General features: G+C 45.7%; 1 protein-coding gene across 2 annotated transcripts in view; it reads right to left on the bottom strand.

Annotated features, from left to right (window-relative positions):
• The window catches only part of LOC138644318 (protein mono-ADP-ribosyltransferase PARP14-like), a 148,739-nt gene that overhangs the window by 91,728 nt on the left and 34,569 nt on the right, over positions 1-22,442 (bottom strand). Inside the window, exons 7-8 of one of the 2 annotated variants that reach the window (XM_069732568.1) lie at positions 11,375-11,611; positions 11,066-11,287 (exon numbers count right to left, since the gene is read on the bottom strand). The exons of the other annotated variant lie outside the window; for it this stretch is intronic. Of the exons in view, the coding sequence (XP_069588669.1) occupies positions 11,066-11,287; positions 11,375-11,611 (459 nt within the window). The remainder of the gene's footprint in view (positions 1-11,065; positions 11,288-11,374; positions 11,612-22,442) is intronic. 2 annotated transcript variants of the gene reach the window in all.

Raw genomic sequence — 22,442 nt, 5'->3', positions numbered from 1 at the left:
CCCTCGCCATGTTAATTCTCAGGTAGTGTAAGACAGATACAGGAGTATCATCCCTGGAAGCCCTCTGACTAGCTAGCTATGCTAAAATAATTGGCTGACCCTGAGAACAAACCTTTCCCATTTTACAGACAAAGATAATATGATGGACGTATAAGTGCACCTGAGCAGACCTAGAGAGTTGGTGAGCCAAGATGATGGTCAGATGGTCCTTACGTTATATAACCCCTATGCAGATGAATATAATGAGATGTGTATCCTACACGCCCTTTCCCAATCAGTTTGCAAAAAAATATGTGTCTTTAACCCTGTCAGTTAGAATATGCCTATGTCACGTTGCTTCAGTATGTGGATAATCTTTTGTTGTGTGCACAGACAGAGCAGGAAGCCATTGTTGCCACTGTTAGTTTTCGCAAGTATCTGGCAGATCTGAACTGTCGGGTTTCGGCCTCGAAACTTCAGTTCTGACTTGGTCAAGTGATATTTTTGGGTCAGTCTCCTTCAGGGTGCCAGACACCTCACAGAAGAAAGAAAAATAGCCGTCAGCTCCCTTCCATTTACAAAAGATGAGACTGCGCTCCAGCGTTTTCTTGGACTATGTACTTATTGTTGTCAGTGAATACCGGACGCATCCCGCATAATGCAACCTCTCTACAATGCCCTGAAAGACGGTTCAAGATATGGTGATGATTTTGGCAGATTCCACACCGGATAAGCTGTTACTACGGAAGACACTGTAGTGCACGGAGCTCCCTGTCAGGACAAGAAGCAGAACTTCAGGATCTGTCTACTGCATGTGTTCTGGCCAAAGACAGGCGGACTAATATATACACGGACTCACAGTATGCATTTGGTATTGCTCATGATTTCGGAGCCCTATGGGCTAATCGAGGGTTTGTTACTACCGCCGGGACTCAGTGAAGAATGTTGAAGCTGTTAAAATCCTCATGGACTCAATCGAATTACCTACCCAGGCGGCCATTATCAAAGTTAAGGAGCATGGTACTATGGAACAGGCCACAGACTGTTGGTAACGCCTGTGCGGATATGCAAGCAAAAGCCGCTGCTCTTCTGCCCGTTGAACAGACCATACCAGCTATGGTGACCACACGCTTTCAGCGTAAACAGTTACAAGAAACACTGACTCTACAGGAACCTGATGATCTATGCCAGACTGAGGTTTTCTGCCGGACCCCGCGAGACCGCTTAATGACGATGCAGAGAATGTTTCCAAAGGAAGAAGTGAAGCAGTGGAAGCTGAAGACGCACGTATGGACAATGGTCGCTGGAAAAAGGACCAACTTGTGTGTCTCCCTAAGCGGATGTACCCTGCTATTGCCACTTGGGCGCATGGGCCCACACATCGAGGTATCTGTCAGACCTGCAATCCCGGTCAACTTCAACGTGTAACCCCGAAGCACCTTGCTAAGCCCGACTATCCTTTACAAAAGCTCCAGGTGGACCTCATCACGTTGCCTAAGTCTGGAAGGTATGAATATTGTCTGGTGGTTGTCGACATGTTCTCCAGTTGGCCAGAAGTATTCCGCGTTATCAACGTGACTGCAAAGACCACAGCAAAGAAACTGGTGATGGAAGTTATATGCAGATATGGTGTTCCAGAAGTTGTTGAAAGTGACCAAGGCTCATGTGTATCAGGAGGTTCTGACAATGCTTGGATCCACTGTAGCCGTCCATATTCCGTACGCACAATCTAGTGGGAAAGTTAAGAGGCTGAACGGCACACTGAAGGGACAATTGACCAAAATGATGCAGGAGACTACGGCTCCATGGCCAGAGCTCCTACCCATTGTACTGTACCACATTTGTACTACCCCTATTGCAAAATATGGCCTGTCCCCATATGAGATATTGTTTGGTGCTAGGTCCTCAGTTACAAATTTCCAGTCTCAGTAGTTGTCAGAAGAAACTGACCGTGCTGTTCAATATGTTATTCAGCTTAGTAAAAATGTTGCTAACACCCATGCTTTAGTTTCTTCTTTCCTTCCAGATTCAGCAGAAACCGACAATTGTCACAACTTGAAGCCTGGTGGTTTTATGGTCGTGAAAAGCTATGTCAGAAGACACGGACTAGAACCCTTGTATGATGGTCCCTACCAAGTCCTCATTATTCCTATGTCAGTAAAGCTGGAAGGAAGGCCGACGTGGATCCACGTATCGCAGTGCAAGCTGGTCAAACAGACTAGTGGCAAATAAGGGGACATGATGTTTTAGTTTTTCGTATTTCCATATAATAATATTGATAACTGAATGGGACAGCCTAAATTCTCCAACATCCTTGAATAATAAGTTTGTACAATATCATGAAAGATTAGTAGTACAGATGGGTATAGCCAATAAAATTGTCAGTTATACAAATGTGGGATAAATTGGTTAGGGCCACAGATTATCCAGATGATTAAATTTGGGATATATTGGATATACTTAATACCACTGCCTGTGATATGAATCTGTTGAAGGGTTTAAAGTCCACTGATTGCTCAGATTATGTCCCACTAATTCATGAAGCACCTAAACTAAAGGTCCCAGGAGGGATAACCGTATTAGCTGATAATTATACCTGCTATAATTCCCACGACACTACAGGTACATCAGTAGGGGTCTTCGAGACAGGTTTGTGTAAAGAGAACAGTTCCCTAGATACTGATTTCCTAGCTAATCATACACAGTATATGTACGACATTTATTGGTTATGTGGAGATGGTAAGCTCCGTCCTAGGTTGCCTAATGCCTGGACAGGTCAATGCACCCTTGTTAAACTAGCTGTGCAGTTCAAGATTTTACCTTGGGATCCAGAGATACCTGATGAATATACCAGAAAGAGGAGAAGTCTCGATCAGCTCCACATGAGTTATGAAGAAAATCCATTAGTGTATGTCGATGGCATTGGAGTGCCAAGGGGGGTGCATGACCAATTTAAAGCCCAGAATCAGATCTATGCTGGCTTTGCTTCTATAATCCCACAGGTGCAGATTAATAAAAATGTTGATTGGATCAATTACATATATTACAGTGAACAAAGGTTTGTCAATTTTATCTGTGATGCTTTCCAGGGTATAGTTGAGGAGTTGGGCCCTAACACTAGAATGACCCTCCAAAACCGACTAGCCCTTGATATGATCTTAGCTGAGAAAGGAGGAGTCTGTGGGATGGTGGGAGAGGAGTGTTGTACCTATATCCCTCAGAACTCTGGGGTAAATGGAAAGACCATGATAGCCCTTAAGAAGATAAATGGGTTAGAAGCAGAATTAAAATCTAATGCAGGAGTAGACACATCTTTCTTTTCCGGTTGGTTGGGTGGGCTCAAAGGATTCCTTCAACAAGCTTGTCTGGTACTGATTGCCCTTTTTGTAGTTGGATCGATAACTCTCTGTTGTGTTATTCCCCTGTATAAAAAGGTTATCACTGAGGCAACTCCGACTGGCACCTTCCTTAACGAAGAAGTAGACTCACCAGAGTACGATGGCACTGATCCGGGGGAGATCCCCAAGAAATTCTGCACTAAGACAACTAATGAGGAAACCAAAAGCGTTGCCACCCCTGCTTTTCTCTACACCGATTTTACAAAGTTACCTGATGAAGATGTTGAAGCCAAGCACATGGCTATCTTCAAAAGATCCCCACCACTGTTATCAATAATTGTTATTCATAAATTCTAGTATACAGGGGGGACGGGTACGCCGCAACAGCCATGGCTGGTAACATGGCACCAGTCATGTGAAGACCAGTACCCCTCGAGCTTATAGCTTGGGATAGTACCTCTGATGCTGGACATTAGTTAACAAAATTTATCTAGGGGGGAATGTGAAGGAACAAATTATGAAAGATTCTCCATTTTGTGCTTTGACTCCATTTTGTTGTTGGTTAAAGATAAATTCTGTTATTTACTTAGGTAGAAGGTTACAGCTGCTATGAAATAACTGTCCTGTTTCTCACGAAGATAACATTTTGTTATTCAGCTAGTCTATGGTTCATAATTGGTATAAAGACCTTGAGTATTCTAACTCGAGTGAGCCAGATAAGAAACTCGTGGGGTTATCGCTATACAAGACTGAGGCATCTGTTAATATGTTTTTCTATGCCAAAAAGACATGACCATATCTGTAGTTCCCATTTTTCCTGTATCCTCATGGGTTAAGTTTTTCCTGTATTCTTATAGGTTAAGAACTGTGAACGTGTTCTTATGCTGATTGGTTGAAGTATAATTTCTATGACTATGAAAAGTCAGACAATAAACAGGGGCCCAGAGATCTGCTCGATCCCCCACACAGAGGAACGAGTCTCCGTCTGGTCATTTTCAGTTGCCGGCAACGCCCTGTAGATTACTCTGGAAATCACTGAGTCAACCGTGAAGGATCACTTTAGATCCTCCCTCAACATTATAGTAGTTATATTCTTGTACATAGGGGGCAGTATTATAGTAGTTATATTCTTGTACATAGGGGCAGTATTATAGTAGTTATATTCTTGTACATAGGAGCAGTATTATAGTAGTTATATTCTTGTACATAGGGGTAGTATTATAGTAGTTATATTCTTGTACATAGGAGCAGTATTATAGTAGTTATATTCTTGTACATAGGGGTAGTATTATAGTAGTTATATTCTTGTATATAGGAGCAGTATTATAGTAGTTATATTCTTGTACATAGGGGCAGTATTATAGCAGTTATATTATTGTACATAGGAGCAGTATTATAGTAGTTATATTCTTGTACATAGGAGCAGTATTATAGTAGTTATATTCTTGTATATAGGAGCAGTATTATAGTAGTTATATTCTTGTACATAGGGGGCAGTATTATAGTAGTTATATTCTTGTACATAGGGGCAGTATTATAGTAGTTATATTCTTGTACATAGGGGGCAGTAATATAGTAGTTATATTGTTATACATAGGGGACAGTATTATAGTAGTTATATTCTTGTACATAGGGAGCAGTATTATAGTAGTTATATTCTTGTACATAGGAGCAGTATTATGGTACTTATATTCTTGCACATAGGGGCAGTATTATAGTAGTTATATTCTTGTACATAGGAGCAGTATTATAGTAGTTATATTCTTGTACATAGGAGCAGTATTATAGTAGTTATATTCTTGTACATAGGGAGCATTATTATAGTAGTTATATTCTTGTACATAGGAGCAGTATTATAGTAGTTATATTCTTGTATATAGGGGCAGTATTATAGTAGTTACATTCTTGTATATAGGGGCAGTATTATAATAGTTATATTCTTGTATATAGGGAGCAGTATTATACTAGTTATATTCTTGTACATAGGGGTAGTATTATAGTAGTTATATTCTTGTACATAGGAGCAGTATTATAGTAGTTATATTCTTGTACATAGGAGCAGTATTATAGTAGTTATATTCTTGTACATAGGAGCAGTATTATAGTAGTTATATTCTTGTACATAGGAGCAGTATTATAGTAGTTATATTCTTGTACATAGGGGACAGTATTATAGTAGTTATATTCATGTACATAGGAACAGTATTATAGTAGTTATATTCTTGTACATAGGAACAGTATTATAGTAGTTATATTCTTGTACATAGGAGCAGTATTATAGTAGTTATATTCTTGTACATAGGAGCAGTATTATAGTAGTTATATTCTTGTATTGGAGCAGTATTATAGTAGTTATATTCTTGTACATAGGGGACAGTATTATAGTAGTTATATTCATGTACATAGGAACAGTATTATAGTAGTTATATTCTTGTACATAGGAGCAGTATTATAGTAGTTATATTCTTGTACATAGGAGCAGTATTATAGTAGTTACATTCTTGTACATAGGGGCAGTATTACAGTAGTTATATTCTTGTACATAGGAGCAGTATTATAGTAGTTATATTCTTGTACATAGGGGCAGTATTATAGTAGTTATATTCTTGTACATAGGAGCAATGTTATAGTAGTTATATTCTTGTACATAGGAGCAGTATTATAGTAGTTATATTCTTGTACATAGGGGCAGTATTATAGTAGTTATATTCTTGTACAGAGGAGCAGTATTATAGTAGTTATATTCTTGTATATAGGGAGCAGTATTATAGTAGTTATATTCTTGTACATAGAGGCAGTATTATAGTAGTTATATTCCTGTACATAGAGGCAGTATTATAGTAGTTATATTCTTGTATATAGGAGCAGTATTATACTAGTTATATTCTTGTACAAAGAGGCAGTATTATAGTAGTTATATTCTTGTACATAGAGGCAGTATTATAGTAGTTATATTCCTGTACATAGAGGCAGTATTATAGTAGTTATATTCTTGTATATAGGGAGCAGTATTATAGTAGTTATATTCTTGTACATAGAGGCAGTATTATAGTAGTTATATTCCTGTACATAGAGGCAGTATTATAGTAGTTATATTCTTGTACATAGGGAGCAGTAATATAGTAGTTATATTCTTGTACATAGGAGCAGTATTATAGTAGATATATTCTTGTACATAGGAGCAGTATTATAGTAGTTATATTCTTGTACATAGGAGCAGTATTATAGTAGTTATATTCTTGTACATAGGGGCAGTATTATAGTAGTTATATTCTTGTACATAGGGGCAGTATTATAGTAGTTATATTCTTGTACATAGGAGCAGTATTATAGTAGTTATATTCTTGTACACAGGGGCAGTATTATAGTAGTTATATTCTTGTACATAGGGGCAGTATTATAGTAGTTATATTCTTGTACATAGGGGCAGTATTATAGTAGTTATATTCTTGTACATAGGAGCAGTATTATAGTAGTTATATTCTTGTACATAGGAGCAGTATTATAGTAGTTATATTCTTGTACATAGGAGCAGCATTATAGTAGTTACATTCTTGTACATAGGGGCAGTATTATAGTAGTTATATTCTTGTACATAGGAGCAGTATTATAGTAGTTATATTCTTGTACATAGGGGCAGTATTATAGTAGTTATATTCTTGTACATAGGAACAGTATTATAGTAGTTATATTCTTGTACATAGGAGCAGTATTATAGTAGTTACATTCTTGTACATAGGGGCAGTATTATAGTAGTTATATTCTTGTACATAGGAGCAGTATTATAGTAGTTATATTCTTGTACATAGGAGCAGTATTATAGTAGTTATATTCTTGTACATAGGAACAGTATTATAGTAGTTATATTCTTGTACATAGGAGCAGTATTATAGTAGTTATATTCTTGCACATAGGGGCAGTATTATAGTAGTTATATTCTTGTACATAGGAGGCAGTATTATAGTAGTTATATTCTTGTACATAGGAGCAGTATTAGAGAAGTTATATTCTTGTAGGGAGATCTAGCGCACCTTCCTAGGCTATTAATATCAACCCACAGCTGTCTGCCTAGCCTTTGCTGGTTAGATTTTATAGGGGGACCCCATGTCAATTTTTTTTCTGGTGTCCCCCTGTAAACTAGTCAGAAAAGGCTAAGCAAACAGCTGTGAGCTGATATTAATAGCCTGGGAACCTCGGAATATTCCTTCCCGGAATATTAACATCAGCCCACCCTCTGCTGGTTTATTAAAATTAAGTGGGAGCCCATGAAATTTTCATCTTTTTTGCTTTAAAATTTACAGTTGCTGTCTCGTTACAGACTATGTATGTTCGTTCTGTTAATGCTTCTACATAGGCTGGTGACAATGTGTGTGTTTGTGTTTACTTATTGGCGTAATGAGAGTGTCAGGCTGACACCTTTCCATTGCTAAAGCCCCCGTCACACTTAGCGACGCTGCAGCGATACCGACAACGATCCGGATCGCTGCAGCGTCGCTGTTTGGTCGCTGGAGAGCTGTCACACAGACCGCTCTCCAGCGATCAACGATCAGGGGAAAGACTTTGGCATCGTTGAAACTGTCTTCAACGATGCCGAAGTCCCCGGGTAACCAGGGTAAACATCGGGGGGCTGTGAGAGTTACCGGGGGGCCTTACTGTGAGAGTTACCGGGGGCCTTACTGTGAGTTGCTGGGGGCCTTACTGTGAGAGTTACCGGGGGCCTTACTGTGAGAGTTACCGGGGGCCTTACTGTGAGAGTTACCGGGGGGCCTAACTGTGAGAGTTACCGGGGCCCTTACTGTGAGAGTTACCGGGGGCCTTACCGAGAATTGCCGGGGGCCTTACTGTGAGAATTGCCGGGGGCCTTACTGTGAGAGTTACCAGGGGCCTTACCGAGAATTGCCGGGGGCCTTACTGTGAGAATTGCCGGGGGGCCTTACTGTGAGAGTTACCGGGGGGCCTTACTGTGAGAGTTACCGGGGGCCTTACTGTGAGAGTTACCGGGGGCCTTACCGAGAATTGCCGGGGGCCTTACTGTGAGAATTGCCGGGGGCCTTACTGTGAGAGTTACCGGGGGCCTTACTGTGAGAATTGCCGGGGGCCTTACCGTGAGAGTTACCGGGGGGCCTTACTGTGAGAGTTACCGGGGGCCTTACTGTGAGTTGCTGGGGGCCTTACTGTGAGAGTAACCGGGGCCCTTACTGTGAGAGTTATCGGGGGCCTTACCGAGAATTGCCGGGGGTCTTACTGTGAGAATTGCCGGGGGCCTTACTGTGAGAGTTACCGGGGGCCTTACCGAGAATTGCCGGGGGCCTTACTGTGAGAATTGCCGGGGGCCTTACTGTGAGAGTTACCGGGGGCCTTACTGTGAGAATTGCCGGGGGCCTTACCGTGAGAGTTACCGGGGGGCCTTACTGTGAGAGTTACCGGGGGCCTTACTGTGAGTTGCTGGGGGCCTTACTGTGAGAATTGCCGGGGGCCTTACCGTGAGAGTTACCGGGGGGCCTTACTGTGAGAGTTACCGGGGGCCTTACTGTGAGTTACCGGGGGCCTTACTGTGAGAGTTACCGGGGGCCTTACTGTGAGAGTTACCGGGGGCCTTACTGTGAGTTGCTGGGGGCCTTACTGTGAGAGTTACCGGGGGCCTTACTGTGAGAGTTACCGGGGGCCTTACTGTGAGAGTTACCGGGGGCCTTACTGTGAGAGTTACCGGGGGCCTTACTGTGAGAGTTACCGGGGGCCTTACTGTGAGAGTTACCGGGGGCCTTACTGTGAGTTAAAGGGGGCCTTACTGTGAGTTACCGGGGGCCTTACCGAGAATTGCCGGGGGCCTTACTGTGAGAGTTACCGGGGGCCTTACTGTGAGAATTGCCGGGGGCCTTACTGTGAGAGTTACCGGGGGCCTTACCGAGAATTGCCGGGGGCCTTACTGTGAGAGTTACCGGGGGCCTTACTGTGAGAGTTACCGGGGGCCTTACTGTGAGAGTTACCGGGGGCCTTACCGAGAATTGCCGGGGGCCTTACTGTGAGAATTACCGGGGGCCTTACTGTGAGAGTTACCGGGGGCCTTACTGTGAGAGTTACCGGGGGCCTTACTGTGAGAATTGCTGGGGGCCTTACTGTGAGAGTTACCGGGGGCCTTACCGAGAATTGCCGGGGGCCTTACTGTGAGAATTACCGGGGACCTTACTGTGATAGTTACCGGGGGCCTTACTGTGAGAGTTACCGGGGGCCTTACCGAGAATTGCCGGGGGCCTTACTGTGAGAATTGCCGGGGGCCTTACTGTGAGAGTTACCGGGGGCCTTACCGAGAATTGCCGGGGGCCTTACTGTGAGAATTGCCGGGGGCCTTACTGTGAGAGTTACCGGGGGCCTTACTGTGAGAATTGCCGGGGGCCTTACCGTGAGAGTTACCGGGGGGCCTTACTGTGAGAGTTACCGGGGGCCTTACTGTGAGTTGCTGGGGGCCTTACTGTGAGAATTGCCGGGGGCCTTACCGTGAGAGTTACCGGGGGGCCTTACTGTGAGAGTTACCGGGGGCCTTACTGTGAGTTACCGGGGGCCTTACTGTGAGAGTTACCGGGGGCCTTACTGTGAGAGTTACCGGGGGCCTTACTGTGAGTTGCTGGGGGCCTTACTGTGAGAGTTACCGGGGGCCTTACTGTGAGTTACCGGGGGCCTTACTGTGAGAGTTACCGGGGGCCTTACTGTGAGAGTTACCGGGGGCCTTACTGTGAGAGTTACCGGGGGCCTTACTGTGAGAGTTACCGGGGGCCTTACTGTGAGAGTTACCGGGGGCCTTACTGTGAGTTACCGGGGGCCTTACCGAGAATTGCCGGGGGCCTTACTGTGAGAGTTACCGGGGGCCTTACTGTGAGAATTGCCGGGGGCCTTACTGTGAGAGTTACCGGGGGCCTTACCGAGAATTGCCGGGGGCCTTACTGTGAGAGTTACCGGGGGCCTTACTGTGAGAGTTACCGGGGGCCTTACTGTGAGAGTTACCGGGGGCCTTACCGAGAATTGCCGGGGGCCTTACTGTGAGAATTACCGGGGGCCTTACTGTGAGAGTTACCGGGGGCCTTACTGTGAGAGTTACCGGGGGCCTTACTGTGAGAATTGCTGGGGGCCTTACTGTGAGAGTTACCGGGGGCCTTACCGAGAATTGCCGGGGGCCTTACTGTGAGAATTACCGGGGACCTTACTGTGATAGTTACCGGGGGCCTTACTGTGAGAGTTACCGGGGGCCTTACCGAGAATTGCCGGGGGCCTTACTGTGAGAATTGCCGGGGGCCTTACTGTGAGAGTTACCGGGGGCCTTACCGAGAATTACCGGGGACCTTACTGTGAAAGTTGCTGGGGGCCTTACTGTGAGAATTGCCGGGGGCCTTACCGTGAGAGTTACCGGGGGCCTTACTGTGAGAGTTACCGGGGGCCTTACCGAGAATTGCCGGGGGCCTTACTGTGAGAATTACCGGGGGCCTTACTGTGAGAGTTACCGGGGGCCTTACTGTGAGAGTTACCGGGGGCCTTACTGTGAGAGTTACCGGGGGCCTTACTGTGAGAGTTACCGGGGGCCTTACCGAGAATTGCCGGGGGCCTTACTGTGAGAATTACCGGGGGCCTTACTGTGAGAGTTACCGTGGGCCTTACCATGAGTTACCGGGGCCTCTCTGCTGCAGACAGTGCATTCATGGTTGCTGGATCTCCACCATGACATGAATCTTCCCAATATGAGCTGCTGGAGGAATTACCTGGATTGTGTCTTTGTCTTTTGGGTGAAGAACAATTTCCACTTCTTTGAGATTTTTGGGTTTATTTTTGGAGCTGAACTGGGACATTTCATCGAGCATCAGAGCGGCTACAAAATCCTTGGGGAAGGCCAGATTTCCGGTCCCTAGGGCCGGGATGGACAGGGACTTCATCTGCTGCCGGTCTGTCCACGTCAGGCAGTCCTGGATAACTCCCCGCAATACCTGGAACAAGGATTAGAAAGTGACGGACACTGAGCCTCGGTCCTGGGACGGATCTTATTAACTCATTCCTGCTGGCATCTGGATTACCGTCTCTGCGGATCCTCGTCCATTGTCCCACGCCGGAGCCACGGCATGAAGGACGTTCTTACAGCTGAGGCTGCTGCCATGGGTGGCAATGACCGTCCCTGTGGACACCGGAGTCCCCGCGGTGGTGTCGGCCAGGATCTGCTGCAGGCCGGCGCCTGCACGGCGATATAGGGAATTGGAGACTTTACCCTTCGTGAGATCCAGATCGCCCGCCACACTGTTCACTATCACATCTGTCTGCAAAGTGGAGAGACAGTGAGGAACGCACCTCGCTCGAAAACCGCCACGGGACGGAGGAAAACGCCACGTTTCACTTCTGGGCAGCGGTTCTCCAGGTCCCTTAAAGGGGCATTTCTTTCTCTCGTCATTTATATACTTCATTAGTAAATGGAGAGTTACACCTGCACGGCTAGCCCTCCATTCCCGGAGGTGAGCGCCCCCCACCCGACGCCAGCACAGCTTATGTGGACGTCCTATGACTGCTGCTACCTGGAAGAAGCGGTGACCCCATTATCGGAGGTGCCCACCCAAGCCCACACTCACAGATCAGCCTGGCCACGTGGCGGCAATCGGTCATGGAACGAGTCACCTGTCACATTGTGTGGTGTAATTGTCACAATCTGTTATGGAGAACTTGGCTTCCTTTCCTGATTTGCACATTTTCTGTACTTTTAACAGCAATCACATCAGACACATGGGTTGTAGTCAGAAGTGCAGACTTTCATTGACATCAATGGGAGAGTGTTGTGGGCATGCTCTGTGATCAGTGCAGGGGGTGGGAGGAGGTGAGCTACGACATCACCTATATACATCAATGGGAGAGTGTTGTGGGCATGCTCTGTGATCGGTGCAGGGAGTGGGAGGAGGTGAGCTACGACATCACCTATATACTTCTATCGGAGAGTGTTGTGGGTATGCTCTGTGATCAGTGCAGGGGGTGGGAGGAGGTGAGCTACGACATCACCTATATACTTCCATGGGAGAGTGTTGTGGGCATGCTCTGTGATCGGTGCAGGGGGTGGGAGGAGGTGAGCTACGACATCACCTATATACATCAACGAGAGAGTGTTGTGGGCATGCTCTGTGATCAGTGCGGGGGGTGGGAGGAGGTGAGCTACGACATCACCTATATACATCTATGGGAGAGTGTTGTGGGCATGCTCTGTGATCGGTGCAGGGAGTGGGAGGAGGTGAGCTACCACATCACCTATATACATCTATGGGAGAGTGTTGTGGGCATGCTCTGTGATCGGTGCAGGGGGTGGGAGGAGGTGAGCTACGACATCACCTATATACATCAATGAGAGAGTGTTGTGGGCATGCTCTGTGCAGGGGGTGGGAGGAGGTGAGCTACGACATCACCTATATACATCAATGGGAGAGTGTTGTGGGCATGCTCTGTGATCGGTGCAGGGGGTGGGAGGAGGTGAGCTACGACATCACCTATATACATCAATGGGAGAGTGTTGTGGGCATGCTCTGTGATCTGTCATGATCCCAATGGCAGGGGATCACCAAAAGGACAAGCACAAAAACAAAACAAGCTCTAGGGTGATGGAACCTGAGCTGACCGTGATCCTGAACCTAAACACACAACTAGCAGTAGCCGGGGAACGTGCCTACGATGATTCCTAGACGTCTCGCGCCAGCCGAAGGATTAACTTCCCCTATAAGAAGAAACACAGACCTCACTTGCCTCCAGAGAAACACCCCACAGAAATAGCAGCCCCCCACATGTAATAACGGTGAAATGAGAGGAAAGCACATACGTAGTTATGAAAATAGAATCAGCAAAAATGAGGCCCGCTAAAGCTAGATAGCAGAGGATACAAAAGTGAACTGCGCGGTCAGCGAAAAACCCTTCAAAAAACCATCCTGAAATTACTTGAACTCATGTGCCAACTCATGGAACATGAGGAGTAATTTCAGCCCACTAGAGCAACCAGCAGCAAGGAATCACATATCTGCAAGCTGGACTAAGACAAAAATTAAGCAAAACGTGGAACAGGAAAATCAAAACTTAGCTTGTCCTGAAGATAACAGACACAGGGAGCAGAGGTAAAAAGACACGCTGATTACATTGATAGCCGGCGAGGAAATGACAAAAAAGCCAGGTTAAATAGGAAACTCCCATAACCTGATGGAACAGGTGGAGACCAGAGACCGCAGAGAACACAAGTCACCCAGTACCATCAGTAACCACCAGAGGGAGCCCAAAAACAGAACTCACAACAGTACCCCCCCCTTGAGGAGGGGTCACCGAACCCTCACGAGAACCACCAGGGCGACCAGGATGAGCCCTATGAAAAGCACGGACCAAATCGGCAGCATGAACATCAGAGGCAATCACCCAAGAATTATCCTCCTGACCATAACCCTTCCACTTGACCAAATACTGGAGTTTCCGTCTGGAAACACGAGAATCCAAGATCTTCTCCACAACATACTCCAATTCACCCTCCACCAGCACCGGAGCAGGAGGCTCAAGCGAAGGAACGACAGGTACCTCATACTTCCGCAACAACGACCGATGGAACACATTATGAATAGCAAACGATGCCGGGAGATCCAAACGAAACGACACAGGGTTAAGAATTTCCAAGATCCTATAGGGACCGATGAACCGAGGCTTGAACTTAGGAGAAGAGACCTTCATAGGAACAAAACGAGAAGACAACCACACCAAGTCCCCAACAAGAAGTCGAGGACCCACGCGGCGACGGCGATTAGCAAACTGCTGAGCCCTCTCCTGGGACAACTTCAAATTGTCCACCACATGACTCCAAATCCGATGCAACCTATCCACCACCATGTCCACTCCAGGACAATCAGAAGGCTCCACCTGACCAGAGGAAAAACGAGGATGAAACCCCGAATTACAAAAGAAAGGAGAAACCAAGGTAGCAGAACTAGCCCGATTATTAAGGGCAAACTCGGCAAGCGGCAAAAAGGAAACCCAGTCATCTTGATCAGCAGAAACAAAACACCTTAAATAAGTTTCTAAAGTCTGATTAGTTCGTTCCGTCTGGCCATTCGTCTGGGGATGGAATGCAGACGAAAAGGACAAATCAATGCCCATCTTAGCACAGAACGTCCGCCAAAATCTAGACACAAACTGGGATCCCCTGTCAGAAACGATGTTCTCCGGAATGCCATGCAAACGGACCACGTTTTGAAAAAACAGAGGGACCAACTCAGAGGAGGAAGGTAACTTAGGCAAGGGTACCAGGTGAACCATCTTAGAAAAGCGGTCACACACAACCCATATGACGGACATTTTTTGAGAGACAAGGAGATCCGAAATAAAGTCCATGGAAATGTGCGTCCAAGGCCTCTTCGGGATAGGCAAAGGTAACAACAATCCACTGGCCCGAGAACAGCAAGGCTTAGCCCGAGCGCAAACTCCACAAGACTGCACGAAAGAACGCACATCCCTCGACAAGGAAGGCCACCAAAAAGACCTGGCCACCAAGTCTCTAGTACCAAATATTCCAGGATGACCTGCCAACACAGAAGAATGGACCTCGGAGATGACTCTACTGGTCCAATTATCCGGAACAAACAGTCTTTCCGGCGGACAACGATCAGGTTTATCCGCCTGAAACTCCTGCAAAGCACGTCGCAAGTCTGGGGAGACAGCCGACAAAATCACCCCATCCCTAAGGATACCAGTGGGCTCAGAATTTCCAGGGGAGTCAGGCACAAAACTCCTAGAAAGAGCATCCGCCTTCACATTCTTTGAAACTGGCAGGTATGAAACCACAAAATTGAAACGGGAGAAAAACAGTGACCAACGAGCCTGTCTAGGATTCAGACGCTTGGCAGACTCAAGGTACATCAGATTTTTGTGATCAGTCAAGACCACCACACGATGTCTAGCACCCTCAAGCCAATGACGCCACTCCTCAAATGCCCACTTCATGGCCAAAAGCTCCCGATTACCAACATCATAATTCCGTTCAGCGGGCGAAAATTTTCTAGAAAAGAACGCACATGGCTTCATCACTGAGCCATCGGAGCTTCTCTGCGACAAAACCGCCCCCGCTCCGATCTCGGAAGCATCAACCTCAACCTGAAAAGGAAGCGACGTATCTGGCTGACGCAACACAGGAGCAGAAGAAAACCGGCGCTTAAGTTCATGAAAGGTCTCCACAGCCGCAGGAGACCAATCAGTAACATCAGCACCCTTTTTAGTCAAATCCGTCAAAGGCCTAACAACACTAGAAAAATTAGTTATGAAGCGACGATAAAAATTAGCAAAGCCCAAGAACTTCTGTAGACTCTTAAGAGATGTAGGCTGCGTCCAGTCACAAATAGCCTGAACCTTGACGGGATCCATCTCAATAGTAGAAGGGGAAAAAATATACCCCAAAAAAGAAATCTTCTAAACTCCAAAGAGACATTTAGAACCCTTTACAAACAAAGAATTGGCCCGCAGGACCTGAAACACCTTCCTGACCTGCTGAACATTAGACTCCCAGTCATCCGAAAAAACCAAAACATCATCCAAATACACGATAATAAATTTATCCAGATATTCACGAAAAATATCGTGCATAAGAGACTGGAAGACAGAAGGAGCATTAGAAAGTCCAAAAGGCATCACCAAATACTCGAAATGGCCCTCTGGCGTATTAAATGCGGTTTTCCACTCATCACCCTGCCTTATCCGCACAAGATTATACGCACCCCTAAGATCAATCTTAGTGAACCATTTAGCCCCCTTAATGCGAGCGAACAAATCAGTCAACAATGGCAAAGGATACTGATATTTGACCGTAATCTTATTCAAAAGACGATAATCTATGCAAGGCCTCAAGGAACCATCTTTTTTGGCCACAAAAAAAAAACCTGCTCCCAAAGGGGACGAAGATGGACGGATATGTCCCTTTTCCAAGGACTCCTTAACATAATTCCGCATAGCAGTATGCTCTGGCACTGACAGATTGAACAAACGACCTTTCGGGAACTTACTGCCAGGAATCAAATCTATAGCACAATCGCAATCCCTGTGAGGAGGAAGCGAACTGAGCTTAGGCTCCTCAAAAACATCCCAATAATCAGACAAAAATACCGGAACCTCAGAAGGAGTAGATGAAGCGATAGAAATCGAAGATGCATCATCATGAACCCCCTGACATCCCCAGCTTAACACAGACATTGTTTTCCAGTCCAGGACTGGGTTATGAGTTTGTAACCATGGCAGACCAAGCACTAAGACATCATGTAAATTATACAGTACCAGGAAGCGAATCACCTCCTGATGAACGGGAGTCATACGCATGGTCACTTGTGTCCAGTACTGAGGTTTATTCATAGCCAAAGGTGTAGAGTCAATTCCTTTCAAAGGAATAGGAACTTCCAGAGGTTCCAGACTAAACCCACAGCGATTGGCAAATGACCAATCCATAAGACTCAGGGCAGCGCCTGAATCCACATAGGCAGCGACGGAAATGGATGATAATGAACAAATCAGAGTCACAGACAGAATGAACTTAGACTGTAAAGTACCAATGGCAACAGACTTATCAACCTTTTTTGTGCGTTTAGAGCATGCTGATATAACATGAGCTGAATCACCACAATAAAAACACAATCCGTTTTTCCGCCTATAATTTTGCCGTTCACTTCTGGACTGAATTCTATCACATTGCATTATCTCAGGTGCCTGTTCAGAAGACACCGCCAAATGGTGCACAGGTTTGCGCTCCCGTAAACGCCGATCAATCTGAATAGCCATAGTCATGGACTCATTCAGACCTGTAGGCGCCGGGAACCCCACCATAACATCTTTAATGGCCTCAGAAAGGCCATCTCTGAATTTTGCAGCCAGAGCGCACTCATTCCACTGAGTAAGCACCGACCATTTCCGAAATTTCTGACAATATATTTCTGCTTCATCTTGCCCCTGAGAGAGAGCCAATAAAGCTTTTTCAGCCTGAATCTCTAGGTTAGGTTCCTCATAGAGCAAACCCAATGCCAGAAAAAAACGCATCCACATTGAGCAACGCAGGATCCCCTGGTGCCAATGCAAATGCCCAATTCTGAGGATCACCCCGCAGGAAAGATATAACAATCTTGACCTGCTGAGCAGGGTCTCCAGAGGAGCGAGATTTCAAGGAAAGAAACAACTTGCAATTGTTCCTAAAATTCAGAAAACTAGATCTATCTCCAGAAAAAAACTCTGGGATAGGAATTCTAGGTTCAGACATAGGCGTATGTACAACAAAATCTTGTATATTTTGAACCTTAGCAGCAAGATTATTCAGGCTGGAAGCCAAACTCTGGACGTCCATGATAAACAGCTGAGGTCAGAGCCATTCAAGGATTGAGAGGAGGAAAAAAAAGAGTCAAGCTGCAATTAAGACTAGGCAGCAAACACAGAGGAGGGGAAAAAAAAAAAAAACTTCCTCAGACTACTTTTCCTCCTACTTCAGCCAAAACGATGACCAATTTTTTCTGTCCGGCTATACTGTCATGATCCCAATGGCAGGGGATCACCAAAAGGACAAGCACAAAAACAAAACAAGCTCTAGGGTGATGGAACCTGAGCTGACCGCGATCCTGAACCTAAACACACAACTAGCAGTAGCCGGGGAACGTGCCTACGATGATTCCTAGACGTCTCGCGCCAGCCGAAGGATTAACTTCCCCTATCAGAAGAAACACAGACCTCACTTGCCTCCAGAGAAACACCCCACAGAAATAGCAGCCCCCCACATGTAATAACGGTGAAATGAGAGGAAAGCACATACGTAGTTATGAAAATAGAATCAGCAAAAATGAGGCCCGCTAAAGCTAGATAGCAGAGGATACAAAAGTGAACTGCGCGGTCAGCGAAAAACCCTTCAAAAAACCATCCTGAAATTACTTGAACTCATGTGCCAACTCATGGAACATGAGGAGTAATTTCAGCCCACTAGAGCAACCAGCAGCAAGGAATCACATATCTGCAAGCTGGACTAAGACAAAAATTAAGCAAAACGTGGAACAGGAAAATCAAAACTTAGCTTGTCCTGAAGATAACAGACGCAGGGAGCAGAGGTAAAAAGACACGCTGATTACATTGATAGCCGGCGAGGAAATGACAAAAAAGCCAGGTTAAATAGGAAACTCCCATAACCTGATGGAACAGGTGGAGACCAGAGACCGCAGAGAACACAAGTCACCCAGTACCATCAGTAACCACCAGAGGGAGCCCAAAAACAGAACTCACAACAGTGATCGGTGCAGGGGGTGGGAGGAGGTGAGCTACGACATCACCTATATACATCAATGGGAGAGTGTTGTGGGCATGCTCTGTGCAGGGGGTGGGAGGAGGTGAGCTACGACATCACCTATATACATCAATGGGAGAGTGTTGTGGGCATGCTCTGTGATCGGTGCAGGGGGTGGAAGGAGGTGAGCTACGATATTACCTATATACATCAATGGGAGAGTGTTGTGGGCATGCTCTGTGATCGGTGCAGGGGGTGGGAGGAGGTGAGCTACCACATCACCTATATACATCTATGGGAGAGTGTTGGGGGCATGCTCTGTGATCAGTGCAGAGACTGGGAGGATGTGAGCTATGACATCACCTATATACATCAATGGGAGAGTGTTGTGGGTATGCTCTGTGATCAGTGCAGGGAGTGGGAGGAGGTGAGCTACGACATCACTTATATACATCAATGGGAGAGTGTTGTGGGCATGCTCTGTGATCGGTGCAGGGAGTGGGAGGAGGTGAGCTACGACATCACCTATATACATCTATGGGAGAGTGTTGGGGGCATGCTCTGTGATCGGTGCAGGGGGTGGGAGGAGGTGAGCTATGACATCACCTATATACATCTATGGGAGAGTGTTGGGGGCATGCTCTGTGATCGGTGCAGGGGGTGGGAGGAGGTGAGCTACGACATCACTTATATACATCAATGGGAGAGTGTTGTGGGCATGCTCTGTGATCGGTGCAGGGGGTGGGAGGAGGTGAGCTACGACATCACCTATATACATCAATGGGAGAGTGTTGTGGGCATGCTCTGTGATCGGTGCAGGGAGTGGGAGGAGGTGAGCTACGAAATCAGCTATATACTTCAGAGCACAAGATGATACGAGCCTCTGCGCTGCATGGATATATACTATCGCTGTGACCACTGAGCCGAGGTGTTGGTGGCAATTTCTACCATCTATGACAGAAAACCTGCGAGGATGCTGAAAGAGCTAATAATTGATAGGTTGAGTGAGCGATATAGGATTAGTGCGCTATACAATGGTGCGTGCTATTTCAGAATAAGATGTATATATATTTCATGATACACAGAGGATTACAAGCAGGCGAAGAAAACCCAACGGGGGCCATAAATACAGCTGCAGTCCAGAAAGCGACAATCAGTATGTACATATATATATATGTATGTGTATATATACAGTGGGGCAAAAAAGTATTTAGTCAGTCAGCAATAGTGCAAGTTCCACCACTTAAAAAGATGAGAGGCGTCTGTAATTTACATCATAGGTAGACCTCAACTATGGGAGACAAACTGAGAAAAAAAAATCCAGAAAATCACATTGTCTGTTTTTTTTAACAATTTATTTGCATATTATGGTGGAAAATAAGTATTTGGTCAGAAACAAAATTTCATCTCAATACTTTGTAATATATCCTTTGTTGGCAATGACAGAGGTCAAACGTTTTCTGTGAGTCTTCACAAGGTTGCCACACACTGTTGTTGGTATGTTGGCCCATTCCTCCATGCAGATCTCCTCTAGAGCAGTGATGTTTTTGGCTTTTTGCTTGGCAACACAGACTTTCAACTCCCTCCAAAGGTTTTCTATAGGGTTGAGATCTGGAGACTGGCTAGGCCACTCCAGGACCTTGAAATGCTTCTTACGAAGCCACTCCTTCGTTGCCCTGGCGGTGTGCTTTGGATCATTGTCATGTTGAAAGACCCAGCCACGTTTCATCTTCAATGCCCTTGCTGATGGAATGAGGTTTGCACTCAAAATCTCACGATACATGGCCCCATTCATTCTTTCATGTACCCGGATCAGTTGTCCTGGCCCCTTTGCAGAGGAACAGCCCCAAAGCATGATGTTTCCACCACCATGCTTTACAGTAGGTATGGTGTTTGATGGATGCAACTCAGTATTCTTTTTCCTCCAAACACGACAAGTTGTGTTTCTACCAAACAGTTCCAGTTTGGTTTAATCAGACCATAGGACATTCTCCCAAAACTCCTCTGGATCATCCAAATGCTCTCTAGCAAACTTCAGACGGGCCCGGACATGTACTGGCTTAAGCAGTGGGACACGTCTGGCACTGCAGGATCTGAGTCCATGGTGGCGTAGTGTGTTACTTATGGTAGGCCTTGTTACATTGGTCCCAGCTCTCTGCAGTTCATTCACTAGGTCCCCCCGCGTGGTTCTGGGATTTTTGCTCACCGTTCTTGTGATCATTCTGACCCCACGGGGTGGGATTTTGCGTGGAGCCCCAGATCGAGGGAGATTATCAGTGGTCTTGTATGTCTTCCATTTTCTAATTATTGCTCCCACTGTTGATTTCTTCACTCCAAGCTGGTTGGCTATTGCAGATTCAGTCTTCCCAGCCTGGTGCAGGGCTACAATTTTGTTTCTGGTGTCCTTTGACAGCTCTTTGGTCTTCACCATAGTGGAGTTTGGAGTCAGACTGTTTGAGGGTGTGCACAGGTGTCTTTTTATACTGATAACAAGTTTAAACAGGTGCCATTACTACAGGTAATGAGTGGAGGAAAGAGGAGACTCTTAAAGAAGAAGTTACAGGTCTGTGAGAGCCAGAAATCTTGATTGTTTGTTTCTGACCAAATACTTATTTTCCACCATAATATGCAAATAAATTGTTAAAAAAACAGACAATGTGATTTTCTGGATTTTTTTTTCTCAGTTTGTCTCCCATAGTTGAGGTCTACCTATTATGTAAATTACAGACGCCTCTCATCTTTTTAAGTGGTGGAACTTGCACTATTGCTGACTGACTAAATACTTTTTTGCCCCACTGTATATGTACGTATATATATATATATATATATATATATATATATATATATATATATGTGTATATATATATATATATGTATATGTATGTGTATATGTATATATATATATATATATATATATATATATATATATCCATGCAGCCATGTATAGTTGCACAACACAGATCTTTTCTAGATTTGTCTGTATTAGACAGGTCTCCATTTTATCTGCCAAACCACGGCCCTGGGGTAGGAGTATGTGAGCCGTCATTCCCACCCATCTCTTATGACTGCTCGTAAAACCTGGCCCTGGAATGGCTAAAAAAAAGTCTATCAGCACTATATGTGCTGGAACATGCGTCTGAGCTCACAACACCGCAACTCACAGCCACAATGACACATATCTCCCCTCAAGGACTCGTCCGGCGGCCATCTTCCTAACCCCCCTCTGCCCAAAGCCGGGGGGCTTGGCACCTTCTCCCAAGAAACAGCGGACTCTCGACAGAGCGTCAGCATTGCCATGCAGTTTCCCTGGCCTATGCTCCACATGGAAGTTAAATTCCTGAAGTGCTCGGAACCACCTGGTCACTCGGGCATTGTTCCCTTTCTTCTCCCTCATCCACTTCAGTGGGGCATGGTCCGACACTAGTCTGAACCTTCTGCCTAAGGCCGGGGTCACACTTGTGAGTGTGATGTGAGAAACTCACGCGAGTCTCTCGCATCAATACCCGCGCTGCCGCCAGCTCTCGTGACCAGAGTGTGTATGTATTTCTATGCAGTCGCACACTCGGGTCCCGAGTGCCGGCGGCATCACCGGGTATTGATGCGCGAGTTTCTCGCATCACACTAGCAGGTGTGACCCCGGCCTAAGATGTAGTACCTTAGAGAGTCCAAGGCCTTCTTGAAGGCTAAACATTCCTTCTCCCCTATGCAATAGTTTTTCCCGGAGGACAGGGCCGGACTGGCTATTTGGCAATTCTGGCAAATGCCTGAAGGGCCTGACTGTTGGCCTTGTCTGCAGCGTTGTTAACAGAATCAGTGTTCTCAAGAAACCCATACTGTTAACAATTGTGATG

This window comes from Ranitomeya imitator, chromosome 7 (genome assembly GCF_032444005.1).
Source record: "Ranitomeya imitator isolate aRanImi1 chromosome 7, aRanImi1.pri, whole genome shotgun sequence".
Lineage (NCBI taxonomy): Eukaryota > Metazoa > Chordata > Amphibia > Anura > Dendrobatidae > Ranitomeya > Ranitomeya imitator.
This window is presented reverse-complemented; position numbering and strand designations above follow the sequence as displayed.